Here is a 12,819-nt window from a genome sequence, read left to right as displayed (position 1 = left end):
ACTTAGAGGGGATATGATAGAGACTTATAAGATCATGAGGGGTATAGAGAGAGTAGAGAGGGACAGATTCTTCAAACTTTCAAAAAATAAAAGAACAAGAGGGCATTCGAAAAAGTTGAAAGGGGACAGATTCAATACAAATGCCAGGAAGTTCTTCTTTACCTAATGTGTGGTGGACACTTGGAATGCGCTTCCAGAGGACGTTATAGGGCAGAATACAGTACTGGGATTTAAGAGAGGATTGGACATTTTCCTGCTGGAAAAGGGAATAGAAGGGTATAAATAGAGGATTACTACTCAGGTCCTGGACCTGTTGGGCCGCCGCGTGAGCGGACTGCTGGGCAAGATGGACCTCAGGTCTGACCCAGCAGAGGCATTGCTTATGTTCTTATGTTCAAAGGGAAAGGGGTGATATGTTATTCAGTTATTGTTGAGGGGGTGGGATGTGGTAAAGCCAGGACTGGCTCACCTGTGCCTTACAATATGGTGCTTCTTTGCCACCTCAAGCCACCCACACAAGAAAGTATTTAATAATGTTTTGTTTTCAAAATCTATAGCAAGGAAATCATTTTCCATATTCAGGACACAACTGGTCCTCACTTTCTCCTTTATACCATACCTTCATTTTCCGAGCATGGAGCTTTTCTTCCTTCAGGTGCTCCCTCAGGATGTCCCGGTGGTTCCCTTCCTGTTCCTTGGCAAATTCACAGAGTGTATACCTGCGCACAGCATTATGCCGCTGAGCCATGCCCAGGGAGCTGCCACCTTGGCTGGGCACGCTAGTGAAGCCCTGCCGGCGGGTGAAATAATAGACCGTCACCTGGTCAAAGCGCACGCTCTTCCTCCGGATCTGCTTCTGTCGCTTTAGGATGGATGTGGCTGCAGATGGGAGACAGAGTCCAACCATATCACAATTAATGCAACACATGCTGCACCTATAGGGAGCAATTCTGTAACACTGGTACAGGTGTTCTTAATGACTACTACTGTAAACCAGAATTAATGTGCCTACACTAGGCACAATAACTTAAGCCAGAGCCTAAAGGTGACATATACAAGTTTAAATTACAGTAGTTTGTATATAAAAGTCAGCTCTGCCCATGCTCCACCCATGCCCATGCACTACTACTATTAATCATTTCTATAGCGCTACCAGACACACAAAGAATAAGAAAACAGTCCCTACTCAAAAGAGCTTACAATCTAAACAGCCAAGACAAACAGGATGTCATGGATACAGTTAAGGGGAACGGTTAATCTGCTGGCTGGGTTGGAAGGCAGAAAAGGGTTAAGGATTGAAAGCTATATCAAAAAGGTGGGTTTTCAATCTGCTTTTAAACAAGGGAAGGGCCTTGATGGACAAACTTAAGTAATTTATTCCAGGCATAGGGGGCAGCTAGATGAAAGGAACGAAGACTGGAATTGGCAGTGGAGGAGAAGGATAATGCTAAGAGTGACTTATCTGAAGAACGGAGGTATATAAGGAGAGAAAAGCAAGGAGAGATATTGAGGGACAGCAGAATGAACACACTTGTAGGTCAGCAATAAGATCTGAGATTATAGAACAGCACTAAGGGTGCCACTGCTATCAACACACATCCTTTATAATAAAACCCTAAGCGCGCATGCGCACTTACGATGCCATGATCTCTGCCGCCGTGATGTGTGCTCCCATGCCGCACATGCGCACTGCCTGCCTTCTGCCCCAATCGCCTATGTCGTCTGACTTCCTGCGCTGCCGCTTCCGGGATGCCTCTTCTCACCCCCGGACCAGCAAACGCAGCAGCCGCGGGGCATTTGCTAGGCCAGCCCACTTCGATAATGCAAGGTGGGTCGGCCTAGCAAAATTCCCGAGGCTGCCCAGGCTAGCGGATGCTGGACAGGGGGAGCAGGTAATGGGTGCTGCTGGACAGGGGGGGAGGTAAAAGGAAGGGAGAAGGCCTGCTGCTGGACAGGGGGGAGGTAAAACGAAGGGAGAAGGGGTGCTGCTGGACAGGGGGAGCAATGAAGGGGTGCTGCTGGACAGGTATTGATGGACAGGGGGAGCAGGGAAGAGGTGCTGCTAGACAGGGGGGTAGGTAAAACGAAGGGAGAAGGGCTTATGCTGGATAGGGGGAGCAGGGAAGGAGTGGTGGTGGACAGCCGAGGAAAGAGAGAGACAGAAAGAAAGACAGACAGACAGCGGCCAAGGAGAGAGAGAGAAGACAGACACACACATCTATTCTAGCACCTGTTAATGTAACGGGCTTAAAGACTAGTTATATTATATTATGAGTAAACTTACGCATGAGGACAGCAGGATTCTATAAATTTAAGCATACAAGTGGCACTTAATTTTTGGTTCTCAAATCCAGTCCTCGAGGGCCACAACCCAGCCTGTTTTTCAGGATTTTCACACTGAACATGTTTGAGATCTATTTGCATTCACCGCTTGCACTACATGCAAATAGATCTCATATATATTCAGTGTAGAAATCCTGAAAAACAGGCTGGGTTGTGGATCTCGAGGACTGGATTTGAGGACCAAAAACTAAGTGCCACTTGTATGCTTAAATTTACAGAATCCTGCCGTCCTCATGCTTGAGGGCCTGAATGTAAAACCTCCATTGACAGGCGGTATAATTAAGAAATTTGGAAACTTGGACCCATGTAAAAAAATTTGAGAGAGAACTTTCAGAGCTGCAGGAGAGATGGGGATCTTATAGGGCAATATGAGAATATTTGTTTCTACAAGATTCATGTTACCAAGCCAGACAACAGACTCAGATACAACACAGAAAATCCATAGCAACAAAAGTCTTCCAAGAAATCTATTTTGGATGCACACATCTAGCTCGCTGAAGAACACTAAGGAATCCAATGCTACTAGAAAGCAAAGGGATAGGACGACAGGTCAAGGACAGCTTTCCAAAAGACTAAAAAATAACAAAGCATATGTAAAAAGTGTTGTGAAGGCCATTCTGGAAGATAACATGCAGCAGACTAGAAATTGTTACAGGCCAAATGGGCTTCTTGGCTTTTTGGTTCATTTTATTAAATTTTGCAAAATAGGAGGAGGAAGTGACGTCACCGATGCGAACGGGAGCTTGATCTGAGAGCTCCGTTCGGGCCCGGCGATAAACTATCAAATTCGCTGAGTAAACAGCGCAAAAATTTCATTTCGGGCAGCGGCGTGGAAGGAGCAGGACGCACAGACCCCATGGCAACACGCAAAAAGTTACCGCTGGAGAAAACCAGCCAGCGCACACTAGAACAGGCGCTGAGCCAGACGGCACGTGGGGGAGCGGGCCTAGACACCAGCAGCGGCGAGGCGGCGCACTTGAGTGGGGCTCTAGCAGCGGTGGCTGATATGCTGACTGAGCCGGTCCCGGAATGCTCCTCCGTGGAACCGCTCACAAAAGGTGACATGCAACGCTGGATCTCAGAAGTTAAAGCTGAGATTTCAGCAGTGGCGGTGCAGGTTCGAGAGGCGGTGCAGGAGTTACGCACGGACCTGGTAGAAGTGGGTACACGTGTGGAAGTTATGGAAATGCACATGGATACTTGTGAGGAAACTGTGACCGGAGTGCAGCGCTCCTTGGAAAGTGCTGCTGCGGACCATCAGCTTCTTTTGGACAAGGTGGAAGACCTGGAGAACCGCACCTGGCATAATAACCTGCGGGTCAGGGTCTCCCTGACCTACCGGAATATAAAGATGTGCGGGCTACCACTACTGCCTTGCTTCGTTGGTTGTTACAGAATGACACCCTGGAGCCGGGTCTTGAGCGTGCACATCGGGCGTTGGGGCCACGCACCTCTGATCAACCTAAAGATATCGTGTTGTGCCTTCAGAGCTTTGTGCTTAAAGAACAGATCTTCCGTCGAGCCCGAGAGTTGGGTACCGTGACCTGGGAAGGTCACCGGCTGGAGTTTTATCAGGACCTGGCGGCAGGCACACTCCAGAAGCGCTGGGCATTTCGTGAAGTGACTAAGGCTCTGCAGCGTAGCAACCTGCGCTATCGTTGGACTTATCCATTTGGAGTGGTCATCACTATTAATAGAATACATACTAGAGTCGCCACGGTCCGTGAAGCTCGGACCCTGCTGCAGCAAGCAGGAATTGAAGTTCCTGAAGAACCTGCTCCCTCCATGGGCACGGAGTCCAATCGAGGGGGACTTTCTACCGCCTCCAGATGGCAGCGAGTGGGTCGTGGCTCCCGGAGCGGGAGGGGAGGCCGTGGAGGGGGACCTTCACTTCAAGCTGCTGCTTCATCTTCGAGTGGCCTCCCTTGATGGCGGCCTGCCACCTTTTGTCTTGCTGTGCATTTTTTTTTTTTTTCTTCTACTATCGTGGGGGATACACTTCTTGGCGAGGTGCTTTCCACCCCTGGTGACTGTGCTCCTGAGTGTTTGTTATGGTTTGGAGCTTGAGAGGGACTCTTGTGGACTGGGCAAGATGGGGGGGAGGGGTGGCATGGAGCTGTGAGGGGACCTGATGGAGCAGTGGGAGGGTGGGGGGGAGAGGATTTTGAGGTGCTGTTCTGCTGTGGGGTGCAGGTGGGCTGGTGTGCTTGAGTCTGAGATAGTAGTGATTGTTATTTTGATAGTTCATATTTGGTTGTGGGATTTTGTGACATGGGCTTCGGGGATTGTTATCTTCCTTGCATGTTGGTGAGAGATCTGTGAACTCTCACATGGAAACGAGGGGGGAGGAGGGGATGGGGGGGACGGGGGATACAGGGAGGCCAATGTTTGGGTAGGATCTGCATCTAGTTGGTGGCTTTTCAAATATGGGTGGGTTTAGGTTGGTCTCTTACAATGTCCGAGGTCTTAATTCTCCCAATAAGAGAAGGGCTTTCTATAGGGAATTGATCCGTTTGAAAGCGGATGTCTGTTTTGTACAGGAAACCCATTTGCTCTCAACCCATGAATATCTGTGTCGGGATTCCCGCTTTCCCCAGTCCTTTTGGGCCTCTAAGGTAGGCACGTCTAAGAGAGGTGGGGTGGGGATCCTACTCCGTAAGGGGCTTCGGAGCGAAGTACAATGGGTGGTCAGGGATCCTCAGGGAAGGTATATTATGCTGGAAATTCTTATTGAGGGGTGTTTATATACCATGGTTAATGTCTATGCCCCCAATGAGGGCCAAGGGGCTTTCTTTCGGGATATGGTGCCTCGAATTCTTAAGTTCAAGGGGGGTGCCTTGGTGTTGGGTGGGGATTTTAATCTTACTGTTACTCCACGTTTGGATAATTCGGGGAGGGCGGATCATTATGGGAGGAGGGAGCGTAAGATGCTGAGGGAGGCGCTGATCGCTTTGAATGTGGTGGATGGGTGGCGCTGGCTACATCCTTTTGATAGGGACTACACGTATTTTTCGGGGCTGCACTCCACTTACTCAAGAATTGATGTTATATTTGTGGAAAGGGGATTGCTCAGTCGGGTGGAGTCGGCGGGGATAGAATCGATTACGTGGTCGGATCATGCCCCTGTCTGGACCAGGTTCTGCGGGGAGGGGGGTAGTTCGGGCCGAAAATTCTGGCGTTTTAATGACAGCCTCCTTGATGACCCGGAGGTTGTAGTACAGATTGAGGGGTGGTTACGGGAATATTTGGAGATGAACTTGGATTGCGGGGCCTCGCAGGAAGCGATTTGGGAGGGTCTGAAGGCTACCCTACGGGGTAGGTTGATTGCTTTGGCCTCTGCTCGGCAGCGTACACGTAGGGCGGCTGCGGCGGCCTTGATTAATACTATTGGGAGTTTGGAGAGTCTCCATAAGTGCCGACTTTGGGATGTGGCACTGTGTGGCCGTTTGTTCCAGGCACGGCGAGATCTTCAGGCGTTGGATTTGGAGCGCTACAGCGAGATCTTCAGGCGTTGGATTTGGAGCGCTTGCGCTTCAATCTGCAGCTATTGCAACAGAGATACTTCGAGTTCTCTAACAAGGCTAGCCGACTGGTAGCACATCGCTTGAAAGTGAGGCAGACACGCAATCAAATTTTGTCTGTTCGGGCGGCTTCCGGAGAGTTATTGCGTAAAGATGATGATATTCGAGCTCGTTTTGTAGAGTTTTATTCCCACCTATATTCTCCGGAAGGGGCTGGGTCCGCGCATGACATCGATAGCTATTTAACTTCGGCGGAGCTACCTAGGATCGCGCTAGCGGATGTGGCCCGGTTGGATCGTCCCCTTACGTTGATAGAGGCTCGGGGAGCTTTGCGCTCAATGAAACTAGGCAAATCGCCAGGGATGGATGGCTTTACAGTTCGCTATTATAAGCGATTTCAGGATTTGTTGTTACCTCCCCTGATTAACTTTCTAAATTCTATGGAGGGTGACTGTGTGCTTCCGTTTTTCATGCGCTTGGCTGGGGTAACAGTTCTAGCTAAGGAGGGGAAGGATCCCCTTCACTGTGCATCCTATAGACCGATTTCATTGTTGGGGGTGGATACGAAGATCTTTACGCGGATTTTAGCGGATAGACTGATGAGCTGGATTCCTCGATTGATACATCCGGATCAATCGGGCTTTGTGGTGGGGAGGCAGGTGGGGGATAATACTAGTCGGATTTGTAACCTATTCGAGAGGGCTAGGGGTGGGGGGCGGGAAGCAGTATTCTTGTCGGTAGATGCCGAAAAGGCTTTTGACAGGGTTTCCTGGCCTTTTTTGTTTCGGGTTTTAGATTTTGTTGGTTTGGGACCTCGTATGCAAGAATGGATTCACATCCTATACACTAGTCCTGTTGGATGTATTAAAGTGAATGGGGGTTATTCTGATATTTTCTCGTTGGGCAGGGGGACGAGGCAGGGATGCCCTCTTTCCCCGCTACTCTTTGCATTGACAGTAGAACCTTTAGCACAGAGGGTGTGGTTGAATCGGGAAATCAGGGGGATAACGGTTCCGGGTAGCAACTATAAGTTGTCCCTGTTCGCGGATGATCTTCTCTTCACGGTGGAGGATCCGGAGACCTCCCTGTCTACTATCTTGCGGGAGTTAGAGGAGTTTGGTAGGGTGTCGGGGTTCCGGGTTAATGTCGGGAAATCTGAGCTGCTTAATGTTAATTTACCCCCGGACAGAGTGAATTCACTTCAGGCACAGTTTCCGTTTCGTTGGGTACAACAGTCTATGCATTATCTTGGGGTCTATTTTGGCCCACCGGGAACGGAGATCTATGATCTTAATTTTCCCCCACTTTTTCGTCGTATCCAGCGAGATTTGGCAAGTTGGAAGGATCAATTTTTTTCCTGGTTAGGGAGGGAGGAAATAGTGAAGATGATGATTTTGCCTCGTCTTTTGTTCGTATTCCAGGTGTTGCCTCTCTGGGTGAACAGGCGTACGTTAGAGGGGGTGCAGCGGCACATTTTTTATTTTATTTGGGCTGGTCGGAGGCCTCGCGTGAGTAGGTCGGTAATGTGCTTGGGTCGGAGTGATGGGGGTTTGGCTGTCCCCAATGTGGTGAAGTATTATCAGGCTTCTCAGTTGCGAGCCCTGTTGGAGTGGCAAGCACAAGACCCGAAGCCGTGGGTGGAGCTTGAACAATGCGTATCTGCTGGGGTGCCCCTGTTACATCGGCCCTGGGTACCTGAGAGGATTCGGCCCGAGCGCGTCTTATCCTCAGTAGACACAGCCCTGAGGGTCTGGAATATAATCCGGAGTAGTTTGTTGCTGGGTAGGCGCCATTCTTGGTATACGCCACTGCGCCATAATGTGGCCTTTGAGCCTGGTTGGGGAGAGGGTGCGTTTGCTAGATGGGAGTCTCGTGGATTGGTATGTGTGGGTCAACTGTGGGATCCGATATTGGGCAGTATTAGGTCCTTTGCTGAGCTTCAGGACCGTTATGGTCTTCTGGCTCGGGATTTTTTTTCCTACTTGCAGGCTGTTCACTATTTGCGGGCCTCAGGGGCCCTACGAGACTTGCAGGCGGGTAAGACCCCCTTTGAGTTGTTGCTGGGCCCGACTCTCAGGAAGGGTGCTTTATCTGCTATATATCGGTGCCTTAATGGTCGGGGGGGCTCGGCCCTTGCCTTACATGTTAGCTTGGGAAGGGGATTGGGAGTCTGCTATTTTTTTGGATATTTGAGGGGATATTTGGAGGGAAGTGGCGTCGGCGGGCATTGCAGCTTTGTTGGTTGAAAATGGGTATAAAGTTCTATTCCGGTGGTATTATACTCCTCAGGTTCTGGCGCGTTGGCGCGGGGGGACGAGTGCTCTTTGTTGGAGGGGATGTGGGAAGGTGGGCATTTACCTGCATATGTGGTGGTATTGTGGGAGGGTGAGAGGTTTTTGGACTGAGGTGTTCTCTCGAGTTTCCCGGATTCTCGCCTTACAGGTTCCGGAAGACTGGAGACATGCCCTGGTATTTTGGCATCAATTGGATCTCGATTGGGGAGACTCTTTATTTTGTATGTTGGCTTTTACTTCTGCCAGGCTGGCCCTAGCATCTTTGTGGAATCAGGGGCGATCCCCCACTTGGCTGATGGTGGAACAGCGCTTAACTAACTGGCAGCTTCTTTATCAGTTGACGGCTTTACGACATGGCAAATACCATGGCTATGCTCATATTTGGCGTCGGTTCAGGACTTCTATAGAGCTTAGTGGGAGAGGGGAGTGGGGGGTTGGATTGGGTGTTTAATTGGGAGCCTGGGACTGGAGAGACCGTATTATGGTTATTTTTCTAGGTGGGGTGTGGTGATCCTGTACCCATTAGGGTGGTGTGGGCATTGTGATATCCCTGTGGGGGGGTAGGGGGGGATTTTGCTGTGGTATTGCTGGATTTGTGGTGGGTTTCTGCTATGTTGGGGTTATGATTACTGTGTATTTGCTGACAGCAATGTTGATCTTTGCCTTTGCGCTTGGCTGTGGCTATGTGTACTTGCTGCCTTCAGTTTATTTTTCAATAAAAGCTTTCATTTAAAAAAAAAAAAAAATTTTTTTGCAAAATAAATTACAATTTTAGTAACACTCACTATTATAACGCATGCTCATATTTGAAAAGATATCTTTTACTGGTGGTTTATAAAATAAAATTGAAAAAACAAAAGAAAACAAAAAGATACCATCTGTATTATGGATGTAAATTTGCTCAGTCATAACCTAGTTCTTCCTCTTCCCTGTCAACCTTTTCCTCCTCCTATTGGTGGGTGGAGAAAGAGATGAGATATTGGGCTACAAGTGGAGGGAGGGGAGATACTAGGCATGGTAGAACCACATGGGAGACACCGTGGAGGCTGTGTCAAGATGAGCGTAGTACTGGGAAGGAGGGAGACAGGAGAGCTGGGAGTGAGAAGAAGAAATGAAACATTTGATAGGTAAGTGAAATATAGGTGAAAGACTAAAGAGCAAGAGTGAAATTTGAGTTGGCAGACAGAAGAGAGTAAGAGAAAAATGTCAGTCAGATTTAGTGAGGGAATGGAAGAAGATTACAAAATACAATTTAATAAACTCGATATGCTTGCCCTATCAAAAAGGTCTAGGCATTATATATTTAAAACAGGAAAAGAACTCATTACTTATAGAAAAGCACACCCATCCAAACTTATGCTTGCAGAACTCGCCACCCTTAGCCTAATTTAACAGAAACATTGACCTCCCAGGTGTCTCATACTAAATCAGGGAAGGTCAGAGCCTGTCGTTTAATTTAAAGCCTGAAAAATCCCCATATTCTGTAAAGTTTTTCAGAAGAGCTGGAAAAGATGCCTTGGACTCTGACAGGTACACCAGAAAGTCATCTGCAAAGGCCACTATTTTGAAATGATGAGTTCCGATAACTATTCCCTGTATGCATATCTGGGTTAGTCTGGATATCTCTCTGTTTTGTCTTCTACATCTTAATCACTGGATGAACAACCGCCTGATTCCATGCAGACAGAACAAGCCCCTCCCCTCAGGCTTATACACATCAACTTATATAGTAGTGGCAAAGTTCCATGCCTAGGTAACAGCCAAGCAAAAGGCACTGGATCCAGGAGCTACCTTTCCCATTCAGTCTTTTCAGAAACCACAAAAAACTTACCAATGAAGGGCACTGAAATGCATTCCATTGCATGATTTTGGCTTCACTTAAGATCCTGGAACCTCCTATTTGATACAGATTGGGCTCCTCCTCTACATATGCACTTTGGGAGTGCAAACCATCAATCTCATCAATAAACAGGATGCCAACAAATTTGTCAATGCAGAAAGGGAACTCCAAAAAACTGCCATAAACTTCAAAATAGAAACCCACAAAGAGGCAGGAAAGTCAAAGGTTCAGAGAGTGGTCGCTCGAGACAGATGCCTGAAAAACACAACGCAAATACGTGCGTAAATCATGAATAATGGAAGTTAAGGTGCCCTCAGTGTGAAGGAACAGCGAAAAGAGACAATGCTCCAGCACTTCTGAAGATCAGGAGGCGCCCGATGATGGTGTGGGGGTGGTGGTTCATGACCTCCTCCTGATCTTCAGAAGCGCTGGAACATTGTCTCTTTTCGCTGTTCCTTCACACTGAGGGCACCTATACTTCCATTATTCATGATTTACGCACGTATTTGCGTTGTGTTTTTCAGGCACCTGTCTCGAGCGACCACTCTCTGAACCTTTAACAAATTTGTCAAAGCATAGGATATGTACATCTATCTCTATTACTGTCCATTAGCCTCCTAACTAATGAAAACAGCTTCCTATTGGAATTTGAAGCATGCTGCGTCAAGGAGGCATAATAAGCTTTCTTAGCCAACTTTACCTATGAGAAGTAATAATGCTGTGATTCCTTCAATACCCAAGCTTTCAAATGAAAGATCTGCCTCATGCGCATTTATGCCACATAGGTATTTAAATGTCTCTATCATGTCTCCTCTCTCCTACCTTTCCTCCAAAGTATACATATTGAGATCTTCAAGTCTGTCTCCACACATCTTATGATGAAGACCACCAATAATTTTAGTAGCCTTCCCCTAGACCGATTCCATCCTGTTTATATCTTTTTGAAGGTGCAGTCTCCAGAATTGTACACAATACCCTAAATGAGGTCTCATCAGAGTCTTATATAGGGGCACCAATGCCTCCTTTTTCCTACTGGTCATACCTCTCCCTATGCGCCTAGGATCCTTTTAGCTTTCACATCGCTTTTTCAATCTGTTTGGCCACCTTTAGATCATCACGTACTCACACAACCACGTCCTGCTCCTCCTTCATACACAAAAGTTCTTCACCCCCTAAACTGTACCATTCCCTTGGGTTTCTTCAGCCCAAATGCATGACCTTGCATTTCTTAGCATTAAATATTAGCTGCCAAATTTTGGACCATTCTTCAAGCTTTGCTAGGTTCTTCTCTGTGCTATTTACACCATCAGGAGTGTCTACAAAGATGCAAATATTACCTGATAACCCTTCAGCAATATCACTTACAAAAACGTTAAAAAGAATAGGCCCAAGAACAGAACATTGAGGCACACCACTGGTAACATCACTTTCCTCAGAGATATCTCCATTGACCATTATCCTTTGTCACCTTCCACTCAACCAGTTCCTGACCCAGTCTGTCACTTTGATGGCCCATCCCAATAGCACTCGGTTTATTTATTAGACGCCTGTGTGGAACACTGTCAAAGGCTTTGTTAAAATCTAAATATACTACACCTAGCGCACTCTCTATCCAATTCTCTGGTCACCCAGTCAAAGAAATTGATCAGATTTGTCTGACAAGACCTGTTTCGAGTGAATCCATGTTGCCTCAGGTTCTGTAATCCATACGGTACCAGAAAAGTCACTATTCTCTGTATTAAAAGCGTTTCCAATAACATACTTACCACAGAAGTCAGACTAACCAGCCTATAAGTTCCCTACTTCTTCCTTACTTCCACTTTCTGTGGACAGGGATCACATCTGCCCTTCTCCAGTCCTCTGGTACGACTCTTGACATTGAAAAGATCAGCCAGCAGAGCTGCCAGAACTTCCCTAAGTTCCTTCAGTAACCTCGAATGTACACCATCCAGCCCCATTGCTTTGTCCACCTTTAGTGTAGCTAGCTCTTTACGAACACAATCCTCTGAAAATCGATCAGGGTCTATTTCACCTCCATCCCTACTTGCATTTGTCTTCTGCAGTTCCGCTCCCAGCGCTTCAGCTATAAACACAGAACAAAAATATTTGTTAAGCAATTAAGCCTTATCTTGCATCAGCTTCTACATATTTCTCCCTTTCACCTTTGAATCTTACAATGCCATTCATGCACTTCTTCCTATCACTAATATACCTAAAAAATATCTTGCCCCCCCCATTTTACCATGTCGGCTAATTTTTCTTCCATTTGCATATTTGCTTTCCTGACTACTCAAGCAGCCTTTTATTAATTCCAGATATTTTTGCCTATCTTCCTCTTTCTGCAATCTTTTGTGGTTTATGAAAGCTAACCTTTTTCCTTGTCTTATCAGCTACTATGTTTGAGATCCAAAGTGGCCTTCTTTTTCTCTTACTTTGACTTACTTTCCTTACAAAATGGTTGGCTGCCCTTACAACAGCTCCTTTCATTTTTGCTCACTGCTTTCCTACTTCTTCCAGATTTCCCATCCAGACAACAATTCCTTGACATAATCCCCCATCAAAACAAAGTTAAAGCAAAAAACCTTTACTTTCGAATGAGCCCTCTCTACACCTGTCTTAATATTAAACCACACCATGTGGTGATCACTGGATGCCAGATAATCACCCACTGTAACATCAAAAACACTCCCTATTTGTAAATACTAAGTCCCATATGGCCCCATCCCATGTGGGTTCCATTACCAATCACTGGAATAGTTCTCCATGTAGAGAATCCAGATCTCCCAAATTATAGAAGACCCCACGATAGGGATACCTCAAT

At 47.1% G+C, this 12,819-nt stretch overlaps 1 protein-coding gene across 8 annotated transcripts in view; it reads right to left on the bottom strand.

Annotated features, from left to right (window-relative positions):
* Positions 1-12,819, bottom strand: part of CSRNP2 (cysteine and serine rich nuclear protein 2) — a 111,431-nt gene that overhangs the window by 18,214 nt on the left and 80,398 nt on the right. For all 8 annotated transcript variants that reach the window (XM_033938509.1, XM_033938505.1, XM_033938514.1 and 5 more), the window contains one exon: positions 620-879. In XM_033938509.1, the coding sequence (XP_033794400.1) occupies positions 620-879 (260 nt within the window). The remainder of the gene's footprint in view (positions 1-619; positions 880-12,819) is intronic.

This window comes from Geotrypetes seraphini, chromosome 3 (genome assembly GCF_902459505.1).
Source record: "Geotrypetes seraphini chromosome 3, aGeoSer1.1, whole genome shotgun sequence".
NCBI lineage: Eukaryota > Metazoa > Chordata > Amphibia > Gymnophiona > Dermophiidae > Geotrypetes > Geotrypetes seraphini.
The sequence above is the reverse complement of the archived record's forward strand: the minus strand, read 5'-3'. Positions and strand labels throughout refer to the sequence as shown.